The following is a 21654-nucleotide window of genomic DNA, read 5'->3' on the forward strand; positions in this document are numbered from 1 at the left end:
ATTATATATACACTTGTGTTATTGACAATATTCCTCTTGTGCACATTGAGAATACAATTAGGCTATTCTGCCAGGAAAGCCCTCTGAATAACAAATGCCAAAATATCAAACTGCTTTGTAAAAATGCAACAGTCAAAACATAGAAAAGTCCTATACACTGTGCCAGTATTGAATAAAGGCTATGCGCGTAAGGCAATCATTATACGTTATTTTACCTTGAATAGGGAATAATTACTGTATATTATAGGTTATATCCATTAAACCTCCACACTGTCACCTTAATTGTTGGAAGTGTCCCTTAAACAAAATACAGGCAAACTAGTGTAGTTACTTTTTAATTTTTTACATTTTTTAATTTTTTACATTTTTATGTGTACTGAACCAATCCGCCAACATTATAAATGTTAAGTAACATCTAGCTTGACAGCAGTCTTAAATAGATGGACTTGGAGTGAACCTCCGAGCTTTTGTTTCTGAAGATATTTAAAGGAACACTGTATGGACTATAACCATTTCATCTCATTTAACTGGTTATAGTCCTAGGAGTCCCCTGGCGCTGTCTAATCATGCAGTGCTAAACCATTTTCAAGCAGTTTGAAACTAAATAAGGGTCCTTGGGCATCCACCGTCTCGCCGGCCGCTATTAAAGGTGTGGCTAAGGCACAGATTTCACACAACCTTCTAGCCATTTAAACCATTAAAACCCGTTTCAAACTGGATGGAAGGATCACACCAGGAGACTACAGACACTATAACCACCTCAATCAGATGAAGCAGTAGGCTACTGGCATCCACAATGATAAGATTACATTTTTAAAAAGCTATCCGGCTGGTACCTTCTATGCTTCTTTACATTTGTGGTACTAATGTTTTTACTTTAAATTATATATGTGCAATATATATGTATGTGCAATATATATGTATTATTGCCAAAATGTAGTAGTCACTGGGCATACCTGTTTGTTGCTTTATTAAAGGTTGCTAAATACCCTTGTTCATTGTCATAGTTTGTGTTTAAAAACTACAGAATTCATAGACTCGCGTAATGGTGATGCAATAATTATTTAGGAATTCTTAAATGAATGCTTCAGTCCACGTGTCTTTCTTTGGCAAGCCATGATATCATCCTGGTTACATATACAGCGGCTACGTATGCTTTAAAGACGAGTTGTCACTTCTTCAATTTTAGCACGTTGTATCCAACTAAAAAAGAACCATATTGATTGTACAAATTATTTATTTATTTTTTTTAAAACCATTCTATGTTTTTTCTTTTTAATTGGCAAAAGACTGTAAATGAGTTAACTCTTGTAGTACAGGAGAAACTGGCAAGGACACATACGCATGTAAAACATTTTCCAGATGCCAGAGTGTGCATGCCTGCTCCTAGGGAATTATGGGATGGGGGAGTGCAACAGAAGTGATTTGTCTTTAAAGGGATCCTATAGTGCCAGGAAAACAAAGCTGTTTTCCTGGCACTATAGAGTTAATAGGTTCCCGCCTCCCGCGGGGCTGAAGGGGTTAAAACAGTGAATCCAGCGCCAATGTCCCTCAGTGCTGGGTCAGACTCCGCCCACGCTCCTCCCTCGCCGACGTCAGCCGGCGGGGGAGACCTAATGCGCATTAGACCTTCTACTTTCCTATGGGGAAAATCTGACGCTTGAGGTCCTCATGCAGAATGTGAGGACGTCCAGCATCAGATAACGGACCAAAAGTCAGTTTGGATTCCAGAAGCGCCCCCAGTGGCTGTCTGGTAGAGAGCCACTGAGGGCAGACTTGGAGCTGCAATGTAAACCTTGCAGTTCTCTGGGAGAACTGAAGTGGTGTTGCTGCCTACACTGTCCCTTTTAAATACATGTCTCCGCTATGTTATTAATTTTGTTAAATGCTGAAATGGTGTGCATTGGGGTAAAGGTACTGGCAACTGCCCTTACTGCATTGGGGTAAAGGTACTGGCAGCTGCCCTTACTGCATTGGGCTAAGGGTACTGGCAACGGCCCTTACTGCATTGGGCTAAGGGTACTGGCAACGGCCCTTACTGCATTGGGCTAAGGGTACTGGCAACGGCCCTTACTGCATTGGGCTAAGGGTACTGGCAACGGCCCTTACTGCATTGGGCTAAGGGTACTGGCAACTGCCCTTACTGCATTGGGGTAAAGGTACTGTCAACTGCCCTTACTGCATTGGGGTAAGGGTACTGGCAACTGCCCTTACTGCATTGGGGTAAAGGTACTGGCAACTGCCCTTACTGCATTGGGCTAAGGGTACTGGCAACGGCCCTTACTGCATTGGGCTAAGGGTACTGGCAACGGCCCTTACTGCATTGGGCTAAGGGTACTGGCAACTGCCCTTACTGCATTGGGGTAAAGGTACTGTCAACTGCCCTTACTGCATTGGGGTAAGGGTACTGTCAACTGCCCTTACTGCATTGGGGTAAAGGTACTGTCAACTGCCCTTACTGCATTGGGGTAAAGGTACTGGCAACTGCCCTTACTGCATTGGGGTAAAGGTACTGGCAACTGCCCTTACTGCATTGGGGTAAGGGTACTGGCAACTGCCCTTACTGCATTGGGGTAAAGGTACTGCCAACTGCCCTTACTGCATTGGGGTAAAGGTACTGGCAACTGCCCTTACTGCATTGGGGTAAGGGTACTGTCAACTGCCCTTACTGCATTGGGGTAAAGGTACTGTCAACTGCCCTTACTGCATTGGGGTAAAGGTACTGTCAACTGCCCTTACTGCATTGGGGTAAAGGTACTGGCAACTGCCCTTACTGCATTGGGGTAAGGGTACTGGCAACTGCCCTTACTGCATTGGGGTAAAGGTACTGGCAACTGCCCTTACTGCATTGGGGTAAAGGTACTGCCAACTGCCCTTACTGCATTGGGGTAAAGGTACTGCCAACTGCCCTTACTGCATTGGGGTAAAGGTACTGGCAGCTGCCCTTACTGCATTGGGGTAAAGGTACTGCCAACTGCCCTATATGCATTGGGGTAAAGGTACTGGCAACTGCCCTATATGCATTGGGGTAAAGGTACTGCCAACTGCCCTATATGCATTGGGGTAAAGGTACTGCCAACTGCCCTTACTGCATTGGGGTAAAGGTACTGCCAACTGCCCTTACTGCATTGGGGTAAAGGTACTGGCAGCTGCCCTTACTGCATTGGGGTAAAGGTACTGCCAACTGCCCTTACTGCATTGGGGTAAAGGTACTGGCAGCTGCCCTTACTGCATTGGGGTAAAGGTACTGCCAACTGCCCTTACTGCATTGGGGTAAAGGTACTGGCAACTGCCCTCACTGCATTGGGCTAAGGGTACTGGCAACTGCCCTTACTCTGGAAATTAATATGGAAATTAGACTTTAATTACTTGATTTGTATGGAAAGTGATTCCATTGTTTACTTTAGCCGATCCTAGTGCAATAAGTAGAGTTTGGTCACTCAATCAACAGAACAGAAGGCTTTAATTCATGAAATTTTGACCGTAGTTGTTGTCAATTCATTTTCTTTCATTTATTGACCCCGTACGTAGCATGAAGCAGCCAATTAATCTGTACTATGGCTAGCTGAGAATGTCTGTAATAACTTTTATTTTTGAGTTGTCACGCAACAATCTGAACTCAATAGTATAACCAGATGCCACAAGGTACTTTCTGAATGTCTGAATAGCTACCGCTTTTCCAGAATTTAAGTTTTAATTGATATTCTGCCGTGATAACAGAGCACACTTCCTTCTCATAATATATGCCCATGTTAATGAATGCAGAGTATTTTTAGCCCCCGTCTCTGATTAGGATTTTGTGCAAACCCAGCATCCCTTTTATGAACTCTGTGTGGCTGATAGCTCTGAAATCCTGATTATCTAAGGAGGAGCAGCTGGGTTCTCCAGTAGCACGGAAGAGTGTCGAACTGATGAGTCTATCAAGTCCTTTACCAGAATGTATAGTGGGTCTTGTGCTTAAACACTAATTCATATTTATTTTGGTGTTTGTATGGAATGTGCTTTTTCTCTCTCTCTCTATATATCTCAATGTTGCTAGACATGCTTTTGTAACTCATGTCTTTCTCTTCTCTCTTACAGGCTGCTACAGTCTCAGACGGAGGTAAGATCTGCCTACTTTTCTGCTTTGACACTTTGTAATTATGTTAAAGCAATGTGTTTGTTTTGTTTCTATGAAGTTTGCCTTCAAAGACCGGTCGGTGTCTATATTTATTTATTTATTTATTTATTTACCTACTGCTGCTGTGATACTACTGAGATTTACTCGCTAAATGAGGTTTTGCAAGGAAATGACACGGGGATTGCACATTTAGACGAAAAACTGCCAAGTTGTGATTTTTTATTTTCCCTGTTTAGTGAATAGAATTCTAAAGTATTGGATATTAAAACTGTTTGTGTGGTTGAACATTGCGTACAGCCTTTCCATACCCAAATGGTTAACCTGGTCTTGCTGAATGTAGAAGACAGATTGCCAAAGGCATAAACTGTATACCTTGTAAACTCAAATGTATGAACACATTGAGACAAGTTGTTTCCCATCTACATTCAAGTCATGCACAGCATATGAATACCGCAAGGTTTGGCAATGCTGGCCTGTTTAATCTGACGCCTAGTCACGGTTATTGTATATTCTGCATGTGGTAACAAGCTGATCGTCAAATACCTCTTGTGAAAGGTGGAACTTCCTGCGAAGAGTGCCGTTGCTTACATGTAACATCTTCAAGTGAGCTCGTTTTCGACTGATTATATTATTGATAGTGGCCAAAGTTCTCTGGATATATGCAATGTGAGGATACCATACAAAACAGGAGCTGTTATAGGAAATTAATTTGCAGACGTGTATGGTTTACATTTCAAAGGATGTCTATCCATCTCAAAAGGGATGACCTTCAATGTCTCTGTATGAATTCAAGGTCATAAAAATATATTGGAATATTCCATCATTATGTGCTGGATATTTTGGTGAAATTGCCAATAGAGTGCACCTGGAAGTACGTCCTAGCTTTATTACGGGGATAAAATATAGTTTGTATCCTTCTTGCTTCACCAAGTTTAGGAGATGGAGTCCATCATCTGTTTGTATGAATCTTTGGACTAATCCATCCTGTCTCGACCCTTGAACGCTTACTAAATTACATTTCCCAGATATCTCTTACATAAAGATTCTGAGAATTCTAGTCCAGCATTAGCTGGAAGCCAAAGGTAGACAGACACCCGTGGGCCGAGCACCAATTATCAAGTAACAGCCCCTTTAAACATTGTTCCATGTCTTTTTGGATTTGTAGTAATTTACAGTCTGGTCATTGGGTTTTAGGATCTGGTTTGTGGTTTGCCGTCTCTGCTCCTGTCCCCTGCTGTAGCAGGCAGGGAAGACGTTAAACAATGATTTACTGTAACACAAGTTTAACCAAGGCTATTAAACACAACTCTATAAAAACTCAGCCTGAGAGCATTCTAAGATATATGTGATACTAATTCATTTTATTTTGTTTTGTATGTAAACAGATGCTTGTTTTGGGAGAAAAACAAAACATGTTTACGAGAGAAGCATAAGGAATGGGGGAAAATGTTGATATTTATGACATTTCTTTTTATAGTGAGAATAACCAACTTATTACATCATTACACAGCTACTACAATAAAAATAACGAGAAACATGTGCTGGTTTCTTAACATAACAGATCATGCCCCCCCCCCACCACCCTTTTTTATTTTTTATTTTTTTTAATTTTTTTTTTGGTTGCGGTTTTAGTTTTAATATAAATTTTGTGTTTAATGTATAATGGACAGCATAGTCACACTACTGCTGCATCCCGATCTGGCTTTACTATAAAAGAAGAGATCGCACCGTTATAAAACTATTTCTTTCTTCTAAAAAAATACAGAAAGAAGGTATAAAAAAAAATCCCTGATTACAGAATAATTAATAGTGGGGAAAAATTACTTGTACGTCATTTTACTTACCTTATTGGCTTAGAATTTCAGTAGATTGGACTAGCCTGGCCGTATAAAATCAGTAGGTTCACTAAATCATTTCACCAGTACTATTTTCCTGATGATGGTGACTATATATTTAAAGAGAACTCCTTGAAAAGCATTCTACTCTAGCGTTCAGTGCTGACCTTTTCATACAATACTGTATGTAAAAATAAGTGAAATGCACGTCACGGAGATTATAGCATCACGCAATGTCCCTTTGCAATCACTATTCTTGGCATGATTAATGTTTCTGTGCTACATTGTACACAATAATCGATTTACCACTAAGGAAATCTAGTTCAAAAACATCTGGAGCAAAAAGTTTAGCCGTAGCAGGTCTACCTTTACCGTTATTGCTTTACAGTTAATTGGCTAAAATACCGACTGCTTTTAACACTAGTTTAAACAAGGAATTTTTAATTTAAAAAAATATATTTTACATAGATATATTTAATGTTGATCAAAATGCTTCTTTAGTAAGTGATTGCAGGTGCATTTGTATACTGAACATAAAATTTGTATTATACATCACTAGAAACTGTTACTTTGATTAGCGAAACCTTCTGCTACTTTATAATCAAACCTAATTAACATTTAAGAAGATTTTAGATGAAAATGATTTTTATTTTATTGATAAACTTTATGCAATTTCAGTACCGTGTCTTAGATGTTGTCTACAAATTTAAATTTGTAATAATTTTAGAAAATATCTAGGCATCTAAACTGGTTTGTATTTTTTTTTTTTTTTTTAAATCAATTTTTATTATGAGTCCACTTTCTGTCTATCCTCTAAGCCTTCCATCTACAGAACAGCTTCTGACTATTTCTTTTCTACTTTTTAACTTGTCTTTTCCTCTGAGCTTTCTTTCTGTGGACCTGCTTTTCCTTCTGCCATTTGACTGATCTTTATTTTCTTTGGGCTCCCTTTCCCAGTATTCTCGACTCTTGCTTTTCTTTCGATGACAATCTACTTTTACCAACACCTTCACTTCTAGATCTGCTCCAGTTTGTTCTCTTTTCAGTTAAACCGTAAAGTGGAACTGTCACTGTCTGGGTACTTTGCAAAGACCCCCAAAGGTGACATTGCTGCTCGGGGTCCAGTGGTCGGAGGAATAAATACTTATTTTTCGGGGGAAAGGGGGGGGGGGGAATTACAGTGCCAGATTAAAGGGACACTGTTGGCACTCAGACCACTTTAGCTCATTAAAGTGGTCGATGTGCAATGTCCCCTGTCCCATAACCCTTCAGTAGTAATTATTGCCGTTATTGAGAAACTGCAATAATTACTATCCAGGGTTAAATCCACCCCTAGAGGGCTTCCTGGTTTGAAACTGACCTTTGGACCGTTATCTGACGCTGGATATCCTCACGCTGTGCATGAGGACCTTAAGCATAAGATTTTCTCCCATAGGAAATCATTGAATAATGCATGCGCATTAGGTCTACCCCGCCGGCTGACATCCATGGAGGAGGTGCATGGGAGGAGCCTGACCCAGCACCGTGCGAAATCGGCGCTGGATTTAGGTAAGTGACTGAAGGTGTTTTTACCCCTTCAGCAGCGAGGGAGGGGGGCACCTTAGAAACCTATAGGCTTTGTTTTCCTGGCACTTTAGAATCCCTTTAATACTTAATTCATGCCATTTCATTCTACTATCTTTTTGAATACTTGTACAAGAGTTTGATGGGTTTAGTGCTGCAAGTTTAAAGCATCTCCTTATATCAACACAGTTTGGCCAGTCACTGCCTCATTAAACCTCAAATCTCATTGACTGCATAAGCACCTCGCCAATATATAATTTAATTAGGCTGTGACCATCTGCATTTTTTATTTTCTGCATTTTATCATTTTTAGTTTTCTGGTGTTGGAAGTATAATTTTTGTAACGCATTATTTTTAGTGTCGTGTCAGTTTAATTAATAAATGTACATGCAATGCGCAATTACCCTACACCAGGGGTACGCAACCTTCAGCATTCCAGATATTGTGGACAGAATCACCCCTGATGCTTTGCAATTATTGCTGTGGGAGCATTATGGGAGTTGTAGTCTACAACATCTGAAGTGCTTAAGGTTCCCCACCACAGACCTTTTTTCATGCTTTCTATATATATATATATGTTTTTTTTTTTTGCTATCCTGTTCTTAGTCTCCTTTTTTGGGATGTTGTTATAGTTTGATCCACCAACCACACACATTCCAAATGTTTTTTCAATATTGCTGAAATCTCTGAATGTCAATTCAGCTGAAAAAACAGACCAAGCTTGATCTACCTGGTCAGTTAAACGTGTAGACAATACTCCATGCAGGGGCAGTTAATGAATATATTTAGGAAAGGTTTAGGATCCTCCTGAACTTTTTCCCATTACATATTTCTGAAAGCCATTCAATGTGATCATCAGAATGAACGTGTGCTCACTGTATCGTATTTCCACCAAGGCAATTCCCAGAACCAAAGGTTAATGCACAGGATCAGAGAGCTGACATTGATTTACTGCTTTTACCCTCTGCTCTGCCGCCTGTGTTTTCAGCTCGAACGAAAAGCAAAGTAGCTACTGCTGAATATATAGCACTTTGTTTTGACTTGTGGACATATGCCTTGCAGGGAGGCAAGACGAGGCAGACAGCATAGTGTGAAGATGGTAAATTCGATTTTCATTCTTGTGTAGCGTGGCATGCAATTCCTTCCTATGGATGGATTCTTGTTGCGAATCATCTCAGTTGTAGCTAAACGCTTACCAAAATTTGAGGAGCCGTTTCAATCTTAAATATAATACTCCTCGTTTAAAAAAATATTTGCCATGTTAATATCCACCTTCATTATGTAACATGGATGTGAAGTTCTAGACTTCTAATTATGGGTCACATGGAATGATGAAGCCTTATATAAATTTGTATTTAATATATAATAATACTAGTCTTACTACAATCTTTTTTTGGTACCTAGCTATATGATTTCACAGAGACTTTAAGAGATTTCTAGGCTAGAACCGGCACTATACTAACCACAAGGTTGAAACCGCAGTCCATGGCTGGTTTCGGGCCACTAGTCGTTTGAATCATAGTCCCTGCTTTGGGTGGTAAAAGAGCCGCTTTTAAAACCACACCCATTGCGAAGGTTATCTAAGGAAATTCAGCATAACAAGGGTATCAATCAGAGGTGATTGGAACCTCCTTTTAATATTTAATCCAAGTTCATTTGTCATAGCCATATATGCTTATACCTGTCCCATCAATCATGAATTCTCCTGCATTACTTTCACCTCCACATCTGCTGAAAGTCTTTTACCGTCCATCCCACCTCTTTCTTTACAGTAGACTTTGTAACCCTTCATTGTTGCATTATATCGGATAGCTGGCCTTGTGTTTTCTGTGCAAAATGCTTGTCTTATATTTGAGCTTGCCAATTGTGTCTCTATTAGATTGTAAGCTTGGATGTGTACTCATTTTACATTATATATTGTTCTCATGGTAGAACAGAATATGTTGGTGCTATGTTACACATGGTAATATGCTGCTTAAAGGTATTCCCCAGGCTAGACACTGCATTGTATCTTCTACTGTTAAACTATAAAGCAATATATAATGTAAAAGAATACTTAAATTTATTTATTTTTTTAAATATACCATAAAAAAAATTCCTCACGTTTTGTCTTGCATTAGCAGTCTTTGCAGCTTTCTCAATGAGCTGTTTTTAAACCAGAACATCACTCAACAAATTATCTTCACTTAAAGCAGGGGTTCTCAACCTTGTCCTCAAGGACCCCCTACCAGTCCAGGGTTTAGGGATTACATGGGTGTGTCTAAGGTGTTTAGGAAAAAAAAAACCACCTTAGAGTCTAATGTGTTTTTTCCCCCCTTTTTCTATACACCTTAGACACACCCAGGTAATCCCCAAATCCTGGACTGGTAGGGGGTCCTGAGGACTGGGTTGAGAACCCCTGACTTAAAGGGAACCTATAGCCCTCAAAATATTTATTGCAGCACTACAGGTTCCACATAGTAACATGTAATCACACTCCATCCCTATTCGCTGTGTAAATTTGAGTGAAATAAAAATTACTTGCCTGTTCCAGCGTTAGGACTCCTCCATTGCAGCCTCCAGCTCCGCCTCCAGTGATGTCCGCATCTAAGCTGACATCACCTACAATCCATTGCTTTTCATAGAGAAGCCATAGATTTAAACTAGGCAGGTGTGGCCACACACCACATCCTCCAATTAATTGCTGCTCACTCTGTTCTAGAGGGGGAAGCGCTGTCGGGAAAAGATGGATTTAAAGGACCACTCGACTGCCGAAATGGGCAAAGAAGTAGAAATCACCGTTTAGTAGGTAGATATACCCCTAATGAATACATGCATTTATTTTCCAGGTATATATTCATTCGTGGGTATATCTTAAAAGAGCTTGTGAACCTGTGAACCGCAGCCTTAGCAAGTCCTCCCTTTTTCTCCGGGATAAACTTTGTCTCTTCATGGGAATATTAAATCGGAGGCTTCTTATTGAGTAATGTCTGAAGGTCTCCCTCTGTACATGCACTTCCTTGTGTGCACGCATTTACGCACCTAAAGCATTCTGATGTGAGGTATATAGAGAGAAAGGCAGGTCCTCTCAAGTAGAGCATGCCTGTCACTTCCATTGGCTCAGGGGAGCTAACGAAAAGTTGGAAGAAACCACCCTGGCTGTCTTATTTATTATTTTTAAAAGTGCCGATTTCTCATAGAAATCAGCGCATTTATAAACTGCCATTGTAATGGGATACACCTCATCCAACAGGATGAAGTGCTTTATGGTTGTTAGAGTTTTCATTTAAGATTCAAATGTAAACATTGTGGTTTCTACAAAACTGCATTGTTTTACGTTGTAGGATTAGATTGACAGGACCACTGACATTGAGATGAAGCACTACTGACTTTATCAGTTTTAGTCGTGCTTTGCAAGGAGTGTTGTGTTTCAATGATTGTTTAAAAAAAAAAAAGACACTTAAACAGTATACCTGCATATACCGGTATATATATTACCATAACAACCTACACATTGCACGAAAAGTTGGGTTTTTATATACAACTCTTTATAGAAACATAGAAACATAGAATGGCAGATAAGAACCATTCGGCCCATCTAGTCTGCTCAGTTTTCTAAATACTTTCATTAGTCCCTGGCCTTATCTTATAGTTAGGATAGCCTTATGCCTATCCCACGCATGCTTAAACTCCTTTACTGTGTTAACCTCTACCACTTCAGCTGGAAGGCTATTCCATGCATCCACTACCCTCTCAGTAAAGTAATACTTCCTGATATTATTTTTAAACCTTTGTCCCTCTAATTTAAGACTATGTCCTCTTGTTGTGGTAGTTTTTCTTCTTTTAAATATAGTCTCCTCCTTTACTGTGTTGATTCCCTTTATGTATTTAAATGTTTCTATCATATCCCCCCTGTCTCGTCTTTCCTCCATGCTATACATGTTAAGATCCTTTAACCTTTCCTGGTAAGTTTTATCCTGCAATCCATGAACCAGTTTAGTAGCCCTTCTTTGAACTCTCTCTAAGGTATCAATATCCTTCTGAAGATAGGGTCTCCAGTACTGTGTACAGTACTCCAAGTGAGGTCTCACCAGTGTTCTGTACAATGGCATGAGCACTTCCCTCTTTCTACTGCTAATACCTCTCCCTATACAACCAAGCATTCTGCTAGCATTTCCTGCTGCTCTATTACATTGTCTGCCTACCTTTAAGTCATCAGAAATAATCACCCCTAAATCCCTTTCCTCAGATGTTGAGGTTAGGACTCTATCAAATATTCTGTACTCTGCCCTTGGGTTTTTACGTCCAAGATGCATTATCTTGCACTTATCCACATTAAATGTCAGTTGCCACAACTCTGACCATTTTTCTAGTCTACCTAAATCATTTTCCATTTGGCTTATCCCTCCTGGAACATCAACCCTGTTACATATCTTAGTATCATCCGCAAAAAGACACACCTTACCATCAAGACCTTCTGCAATATCACTAATAAAAATATTAAAGAGAATGGGTCCAAGTACAGATCCCTGAGGTACCCCACTGGTGACAAGCCCAAGCTTCGAATATACTCCATTGACTACAACCCTCTGTTGCCTGTCACTCAGCCACTGCCTTACCCATTCAACAATATTGGAATCCAAACTCAAAGATTGTAGTTTGTTGATAAGCCTTCTATGTGCAACAGTGTCAAAAGCCTTACTGAAATCGAGGTAAGCAATGTCTACTGCACCACCCTGATCTATAATTTTAGTTACCCAATCAAAAAAAACAATAAGATTAGTTTGGCATGATCTCCCTGAAGTAAACCCATGCTGTCTCTGATCTTGAAATCCATGTGTTTTTAGATGTTCAACAATCCTATCCTTTAACATGGTTTCCATCACTTTCCCCACTACTGAAGTTAGGCTTACTGGCCTATAGTTGCCCGACTCCTCCCTATTACCTTTCTTGTGAATGGGCACAACATTCGCTAACTTCCAATCTTCTGGGACTACTCCTGTTATCAATGATTGGTTAAATAAATCTGTTAATGGTTTTGCTAGTACACCACTAAGCTCTTTTAATAGCTTTGGGTGTATTCCATCAGGTCCCATTGACTTATTTGTCTTTACTTTTGACAGTTGAAATAGAACCTCTTCCTCTGTAAACTCACGTGTAATAAATGACTCATTTATCCTTTTTCTTAACTGAGGTCCCTTTCCTTCATTTTCATCTGTAAATACCGAACAAAAATATTCATTGAGGCAGTCAGCTAGACCTTTATCCTCATCTACATACCTTCCTTCTTTTGTTTTTAATCTAACTAATCCTTGTTTTACTTTTCTTTTCTCATTTATGTATCTAAAAAAGGTTTTGTCCCCCTTTTTTACTGACTGTGCTATTTTCTCTTCTGTGTGTGATTTGGAAGCTCTTATAACTTGCTTAGCCTCTTTCTGCCTAATCTTATAGGTCATTCTGTCTTCCTCACTCTGGGTTTTTTTATAATTACTAAATGCTAACTTTTTGTTTTTTACTATTTTGGCTACATCTGTGGAGTACCACAGTGGTTTCTTGAATTTTTTGCTTTTACTGACAAGCCTAATGCAATTTTCTGTTGCCTTCAGTAGTGCAACTTTTAAATAATCCCATTTCTTTTGGACTCCATTTAAATTGCTCCAGTCTGATAATGACTCCTTTACACATTCTAATTTTGGAAAAGTCTGTTTTTCTAAAGTCTAAAACTTTTGTTTTTGTGTGGTGTGACTCAGTCACTGTTCTTATATTAAACCACACTGACTGATGATCACTGGATCCTAAACTTTCACCTACAGTAATATCTGATACCAAATCTCCATTTGTTAACACTAAATCTAGTATGGCCTCTTTACGAGTTGGCTCCTCAACGACTTGTTTTAGAGACAATCCCAGTAGGGAGTTTAGAATATGTGTGCTCCTGGCACAAGTAGCTATTTTTGTTTTCCAATTTATATCAGGAAGATTAAAGTCACCCATGATGATAACTTCCCCCTTCATTGTCATTTTAGCTATTTCTTCAACTAATAGATTATCTAACTCTTCAATTTGTCCTGGGGGCCTATAAATCACACCTACACGAGTTACTGTGTGATTACCAAATTCTAACGTAACCCAAACTGACTCTATGTTCGCCTCACTACCCTTTATTAGGCTAGATTTTATGCTATTCTTTACATACAGGGCCACCCCTCCCCCTTTCTTGCCTTCCCTGTCTTTTCTATATAAAGAGTACCCTGGTATTGCTATGTCCCAGTCATTTTTCTCATTATACCATGTCTCCGTAACAGCGACTAAATCTACACTATCAGTTGCCATTATTGCCACAAGTTCATGGATCTTATTCCCTAAACTGCGAGCATTTGTAGACATGACTCTAAGCTTATCATTTTTTAACACACTTGCTACAGGCACCTTCTGTCCTTGTTTTGGGGGACAATTGGATTGATGTTTTATCACCCTTTTGCCCCCCCCCTCCTAGTTTAAATACATCCTAGCAAAACCTCTGAACTGCTCACTGAGAACATTTGTTCCCTTTTGAGAAAGATGCAAACCATCTTTTTTGTACAGTTTATTTCCATTCCAAACAGAGCTACCATGAGCAATAAAGCCAAATCCTTGCTCCCGACACCATTCACCAAGCCACAAGTTAAAGTCCCTAATACGCATCCGCCTGTCATTCTGAGTGTTATGCACAGGCAGAACTTCAGAGAATGACAATGTGGAAGCAACCTGCCGTATATCATTGGCAAAAACACTAAAAACTTCCTTAACCTCTGAAACCTCATTGCAAGCCAAGTCATTTGTCCCTAAATGGACAAGTACATCCAATTCCCCTTCCTGCTTTGCTTGCTTAACAATATTACCGATACGTCTCCTGTCTCTGTGAGCAGTAGCTCCGGGAAGACACCTCACAAGACCACCATTGTCCATCTCCACACCTCTTATGATGGAATCCCCCACCAACAACTGCTTTCTATTAGGCCTCACCAAGCCTCTCTGCACAACACCACTAGCCTCAGTGCCTCTCTGCACAACACCACTAGCCTCAGTGCCTCTCTGCACAACACCACTAGCCTCAGTGCCTCTCTTCACAACACCACTAGCCTCAGTGCCTCTCTTCACAACACCACTAGCCTCAGTGCCTCTCTGCACAACACCACTAGCCTCAGTGCCTCTCTGCACAACACCACTAGCCTCAGTGCCTCTCTGCACAACACCACTAGCCTCAGTGCCTCTCTGCACAACACCACTAGCCTCAGTGCCTCTCTGCACAACACCACTAGCCTCAGTGCCTCTCTGCACAACACCACTAGCCTCAGTGCCTCTCTGCACAACACCACTAGCCTCAGTGCCTCTCTGCACAACACCACTAGCCTCAGTGCCTCTCTGCACAACACCACTAGCCTCAGTGCCTCTCTGCACAACACCACTAGCCTCAGTGCCTCTCTGCACAACACCACTAGCCTCAGTGCCTCTCTGCACAACACCACTAGCCTCAGTGCCTCTCTGCACAACACCACTAGCCTCAGTGCCTCTCTGCACAACACCACTAGCCTCAGTGCCTCTCTGCACAACACCACTAGCCTCAGTGCCTCTCTGCACAACACCACTAGCCTCAGTGCCTCTCTGCACAACACCACTAGCCTCAGTGCCTCTCTGCACAACACCACTAGCCTCAGTGCCTCTCTGCACAACACCACTAGCCTCAGTGCCTCTCTGCACAACACCACTAGCCTCAGTGCCTCTCTGCACAACACCACTAGCCTCAGTGCCTCTCTGCACAACACCACTAGCCTCAGTGCCTCTCTGCACAACACCACTAGCCTCAGTGCCTCTCTGCACAACACCACTAGCCTCAGTGCCTCTCTGCACAACACCACTAGCCTCAGTGCCTCTCTGCACAACACCACTAGCCTCAGTGCCTCTCTGCACAACACCACTAGCCTCAGTGCCTCTCTGCACAACACCACTAGCCTCAGTGCCTCTCTGCACAACACCACTAGCCTCAGTGCCTCTCTGCACAACACCACTAGCCTCAGTGCCTCTCTGCACAACACCACTACACTCTGAAAGTGCAGAAAATGAATTATGCAGAGCAACAGACTGTGCAATATGCCTTTTATCCACAACTCCAAGTCTACCAGATCCTACAGTAATCCATCTGCCATTCCTAGTATGTCTCTGCGGCAGTGGCTTTGCAGCAGTTCCAGCCTGAGTTTGTTTACCAGATAATTTACAAATCTCAGACTTCAAAAATACAATCTCCTGCCGCAAAATAGAGAACTGTCTACAGATTAGACAACAACCAAACCTCCAAAAAGTGGAACGTGAAACAAATGCAAAGCAACTATTACACTGAACTAAGTCTGCCGATCCAATGAGGTGAATAATTTAAATCAAACAAACCTTAACTTTTTATTTATCCTCCTGAATACCTCGGATTACCTCCAGCTTATCTCCAGAATATCTCCAACCACACACACACTTAGAAGCAACACTCTCCAGAATATCTCCAACCACACACACACTTAGAAGCAACACTCTCCAGAATATCTCCAACCACACACACACTTAGAAGCAACACTCTCCAGAATATCTCCAACCACACACACACTTAGAAGCAACACTTAGATGAAGCAACCAAGCTCTATTAGCCAAGCTAATGACAACTACCCTTATATACTCCTAAAATCACCACCCACTAGGAATGTTTAACACCTGGGTAGGCCTCTGCTTATTAGCAAACAATAGCTAATTTAAATAGCAATCAATAGCAAGTAGCTACCTAATCCAATCAAATGCCTTATAATTACCAACAGGAAATCAAACCTTGTGCAGTCAGTAACCTTTTCCTACAGATGAATCTTACCTGTAACAGTAAAAAAGAACTCTTAGCACAGCTCTTAGACAGTTGAAGCTTCTGTAAAACTCTCCAGAATATCTCCAACCACACACACACTTAGAAGCAACACTTAGATGAAGCAACCAAGCTCTATTGCTTATTACTTAAAGTTCATATCATGGTGGTGCCCATCTTAATGTCGTTTTGCGTGATTAATTCTCCTGGTTGATGAATTCCAATAGGCCTACATATATTGCTCCCAACATTCCAATAGTGTGTGCTGCTGAGCTGCCATGTAGATTGTTACCCCATGCTACACTGAATAGTAGGAGCAAGTCTATCATCTTGCACTTGGACAGATTAGCTACAATTACTGAGTTTTTATAAACTAATCCCAAAACATGACTACTTAACTGGACGCTTGGGAGGTAGAACCTTGGCTTGAATATAAGAAAAAAAAAAAAAAATGAGCTCAGAGACAGAAACTCAATATAAATTAGTTTGTGAAATGGAATATAATATTTTCTCATAATTCTGTGCCATGATGACCTCTCCCAAGAAGCAGTATGCGAAGATGCTGTTTCCAGATTTAAATTCAGTTTGTTTCCCTGTCGTATAATTCCACTGCATGCTGAACATCTCCCATAAAAACGGTAAACTAAACTTATTCCCGGATTCAGTTGAGAACAATTATAGACCTGTAAGACTGTACAGTTTAAAGGACTTGTTCTTTTTCTAATCTTGTTTATTCAACATCGCATCACTATTTGCACTAGTACACGGTATAAAGCCTGCCGTTATTAGATGTGTTTCACTGTGCATCAATAATTTAGGTTCTTTTATCTGCGGCAGGCTAAAGGTCCTTCTTTATTCAATAATTTAGAAGGCATTCGTTCAGCTCTTCTGACTGCACTATCAGTTTTCTCTGCCTAGAACCACGAAGCAGAGAATTAATTTGTTCAAACAGCCAGCCTTGCTGGGGTTTGCAGAAAATTGCCTTAAATTTGTCCAAACCTGAAGGCTTTACAGTGAAACCATGGTCCGTTTTATAACAAGAGACTGCAAGGCCCGTCAAATTGGCAGCTGACTGTGGCATGGAGTCTGATGGATGGTTTTCAGTGAACGATTTAAAGTATCTGGTCAGGTGGCATCACACTGGTTCTTACCAACTGTATCCAGGTAACAATTTGGCTTATAATTGGATGGAGAGAGAGAGTGAGTGTGTTTTTGTTTGTTTTTTGGGGTATTTAGCAATTTTAGAGCATTTATTTTTTTATTTTTTTTGTGTTTTAATGCCAGGCAGTAAATAACATGAATGTAAACAGAATACAGGTTATGTCACGTAAGAGTGCTGGCAGTGGTACAAAAAGTGTACGGTTTGCCTTCTGTCTGTCCAAATACGTGTTTTTGTATTGTATTCAGCACTGTGAGTTTAACACTTTATTAATAAATGGAGAATTGAAGGTTATGTTAAATAATTCTAGAAGTGAAATAATCACCATGACAACCAATAGGATGTTCCTGCCTATCACTCCACTTTTTGCCTAGACGTTTCACCTGAATTATAATGAAGCCAATTCCTTTAAACACCTGTATAGGCTCCTCCATTGTAAAATCTATTGGAATTGTATCTGTTATGATGGCTTGCTAAATTTAGAGTGCTGGTGTGTTTGGTTTTTAACTGAGCACATTAAGTCTCCTTCATATCTTTTAGAATAGGTCTAGTGTTTTTTTCCCAGTGTCTAGACCAGGGGTAGGCAACCTTTTAGCAGCACTGTGCCGATATAGGATTGTGATGTCCCGTAGCATGCCGGTCCTATTTTTTTTAAAATTGAGGTGTGTATGCTGCAGGATTCTGCTTGTGTTATTTATACTGTAATTGCTTTGTATCGTTGTATTTGTGCGTATATGAGCTATTACATTGTATAAGTTCAGGAGTAGTTTGTGGTATCGTGTATGATACATATGAATGTGGGCTGTGTATGGGGGCTGCTTGTGGAATTCTGTGTGGATGGATATGTCATATTGTATGTTTGGTAGTGTGTGTATTTGTGGGGGCTGTTTGGGGTATTGCATGTGGGGTTTTGTGCATGTATGTGGATTGTTAGTGGGTTATGTTTGTGCGGATTGTGTGTATGTTTGTTTGTGGGCTGTTCGTATTATTTGTAAGAGGGGAGGGTTATTGTGCAGCTCTGTGTATATCTAGCATTATGGGTGACTTCCCTAGGTTCCAGTGGAGACCAGGCTGGCCAGGTACAGGTCAAGGACAGGAGCTGCAATATCCGCCGTGGGCTGCTCTACCACAGTGTGGATTCCCATTCATAAGTGCTGGGAGGAAGTGAGCTGAGATCATTTATTCTATGTGCTGCAATGCATAAATTGAGGATTGTCCTTCACCACCGTTTCCTATTAGCGGATATCTGAAGATTTACTGGAACACCTGATAGGCCAGAGCCTTTTTGGCTCTAGCAACCTTGAGTGCCGTGCAAAGAAATCTTGAGTGCCGTAGGTTGCCTACCCCTGGTCTAGACTCTAGACCAATGTTAAAATAGTCTTCGTTTAAATCTTTTGCTTCAGTGCTGGTTCTATGTGTGATTATATGCTGTGTGCGGCGGGATGATTTACTGGGAGATCTGTGCATTGATTACCTGCGGGTCATCGCTTTTTCCATTTTCTACGAATATGGCAGTAGGTAGCTTTTCTGCTGCTGTGGATGTTCAAATCCTCTGATGCTTTGCTAGTCATTTCCATATAGCAACCCCTAAATTATAGGTAACCATACCATGTGTGGCAAAATTACAATCCTGCTTAGAGCACTCACACTCACACTCACACACACACTCACACTCTCTCTGTGCAAAAAAAGAAGATTCACACAAATGGTCATTTAACATGTTATGTGGCACCCTGCTTTGTGTACTTTTCTTATAATTGCTACTCTGTCATTAGTAAATAAAATATGTGAGATATGTGTAATTGTCTGTGCTGTTTGTTTTTACCAGACTGTGCAAATAAACAGAAATCCCCAGGTCAATAAGTAGCCACAATGGGTTCGTTGATGTATTGATGTATTGTTATCCGATAGGAAGCTTCCATTTTAAATATCCAGGAAGCAATTTGACAACCGATATCACCAGTTCAAGAGCTAAAAATACCCCAGGTCTTCCCAGGAGGCATTGCACATTTAAATTTAGCTTAGAAATATCTATAGAAATTAGTGGAATAGACCGGTTTCTGTCTGACTTTTCCACGTTTAGAAATGTCAACCAATAATTATTATTTTTTTAATCTTTTTTAATTTTTTTTTTTTTTTCGTCTTTTTTTTTTTTTCTCATTTAATATTTACATTTCTATATATATATATATATATATATATATATATATATATATATACACACACACTTGTGTTCGGGGCATTCTCATATGATATAGAATAAGATGGTTGTAGCTTTAGGAATAATCGGTTGAGGTGTGCCAAAACCGACGGATGCTATAGGCCGGTAAAAAGTGGGCAAAAAGATTTAATCACATCTCCGCTATAACTGTCTGTTCTATCTATCTATCTATATATAATCTCCATTATTTCTCATATTTTAAAGATTAAAATGGTCTCTCCATAACGGACCCTACACATTTCTATGCGACAGCCATCTTTCCCGACATTCCATATATCCCCTCTCTATAAGATTGTAAACCATATACAGTATCTGGAATTTTAACAGGTGACTTAACAGAATGAATCCGTCCAGAGTTGAGATGAGCAAAGTACCAAATAGCTTCTACATTTACCATCTTTACTGCATATTTGGAATGAGAGGAGCTACGTACCAGCCATATAATTAAGTAAATATGTTTTTTAAAAAGCATGTTGGCTCCAGCTTTACCTGTTTTGCATTCCCAGTGTAACACGATATAGGGTTTACTATTTGTTTTATAACCCCTGTAAATGCCAAGTCGTTAAGCTTCTTAATAAATAAGACCTGACAGGTTGGCATTCTTCATACTCGCTCTTCAGCAGTGTGATTGTTTGGAAGTGAAATGCAAGCTGGCAAAGAGATGTCCTTTCTGATCTATGCCTTTTTTAATTCTGTTACCCTTTTCTGTCCAATATCCACACAGTACTCTTTAAGATCTTTTTCAATTTTTTTTTTTTTTTAAGGTGCCTGGCCAGTTTTCTATATGCAGTGGTGGGCAGAGATGAGGCTTTGATTTTGCTCAGTTTTCGATATGCAGTGGTGGGCAGAGATGAGGATTTGATTGTTTGTCCTCAGTTTACCTCTCAGCATAATAGAGGATTAGGATTTGGGGCAGAAGAATAGTTCAGGCAGATTTATTAGAAATTAACGCACAACGTTTCGGTTCCAAATAAACTTTCTCAAGCCTTTCTCTTGTGGAGCTGAAATGTTGTTGTCACGTTCTAATAAATATGCCAGAAGTATCCTTATGTGCTCTGTGTCTATTCTTCTTTGTGCTGATGGAATGGGTCGCGTCTACCGTGGAAGCACCCTTGGTGGTTGTTTTGCTGTGTGCCATCCTTTTATCTTTGTGTAACACATTGCACTGTGGAGATTCACAGCGTTGCAGTAGATATTACAGTACAGTTTCCCTGTAATAAGTACAAAAACCTTCTGCTTTTAGTTGTCAAAGCGGCCAACTGAGTGTTGTTATGCCACCTGGCTAAAATGTTACTATCTGCTGCTGCCCAATGTGGATGCCAGTTTCATTACATCTGTACATCACTTTGCCCCCTGCGTCAGGCTAAGTGGATCAATATGGCACACTTTCCCATCTTTCTGTTACTCAATTGAGTGTCTTGGCAGATTTTAAATAACCACTAATGAAAATAACAGGCTGCTTTAACGTTTCTGTTCAGTTCTAAGAGCAAAAGACTCCACAGGGATTTTTTTTTTCATTTTGTATTTTATTTTATTTGCGCATGTTAACATAATGATAGGGCTTCAGTGTGTATTCTTTCTCTTGTCATGCTGATTGCCCGTAGACTACTCCCCTACAGAATTTTAAGGGGGAGGCTCAATTATCTTGCCAGGCTTTTATTTCACAGCTTTGTGGGTCTTGTGAAGACTTGAATGCTTGCTGTCAAATGTGGCGCATCCCCTGTATTAGATCACACCGCAACACATGTTCGCTAAATAAAATAAGTAAATTCCATAGTGTTAAGGGAGCGTCTTGCTCCATGTGAAATTATTTAATATCTTGCTTTGCATTTGTTTTTGGGTAGGGTTGGACTACATATAACTCTGATGGATAATAATTTAGAACCATAGAATGTGATGGCA

The 21654-nt window shown here is 40.2% G+C and overlaps 1 protein-coding gene across 2 annotated transcripts in view; it reads left to right on the forward strand.

Annotated features, from left to right (window-relative positions):
* The window catches only part of RGS12 (regulator of G protein signaling 12), a 173523-nt gene that overhangs the window by 106242 nt on the left and 45627 nt on the right, over nucleotides 1-21654 (forward strand). For both annotated transcript variants that reach the window (XM_063457724.1, XM_063457725.1), the window contains exon 4: nucleotides 4081-4102. In XM_063457724.1, the coding sequence (XP_063313794.1) occupies nucleotides 4081-4102 (22 nt within the window). The remainder of the gene's footprint in view (nucleotides 1-4080; nucleotides 4103-21654) is intronic.

Source organism: Pelobates fuscus, chromosome 6, assembly GCF_036172605.1.
Source record: "Pelobates fuscus isolate aPelFus1 chromosome 6, aPelFus1.pri, whole genome shotgun sequence".
NCBI classification, from domain to species: Eukaryota; Metazoa; Chordata; class Amphibia; order Anura; family Pelobatidae; genus Pelobates; species Pelobates fuscus.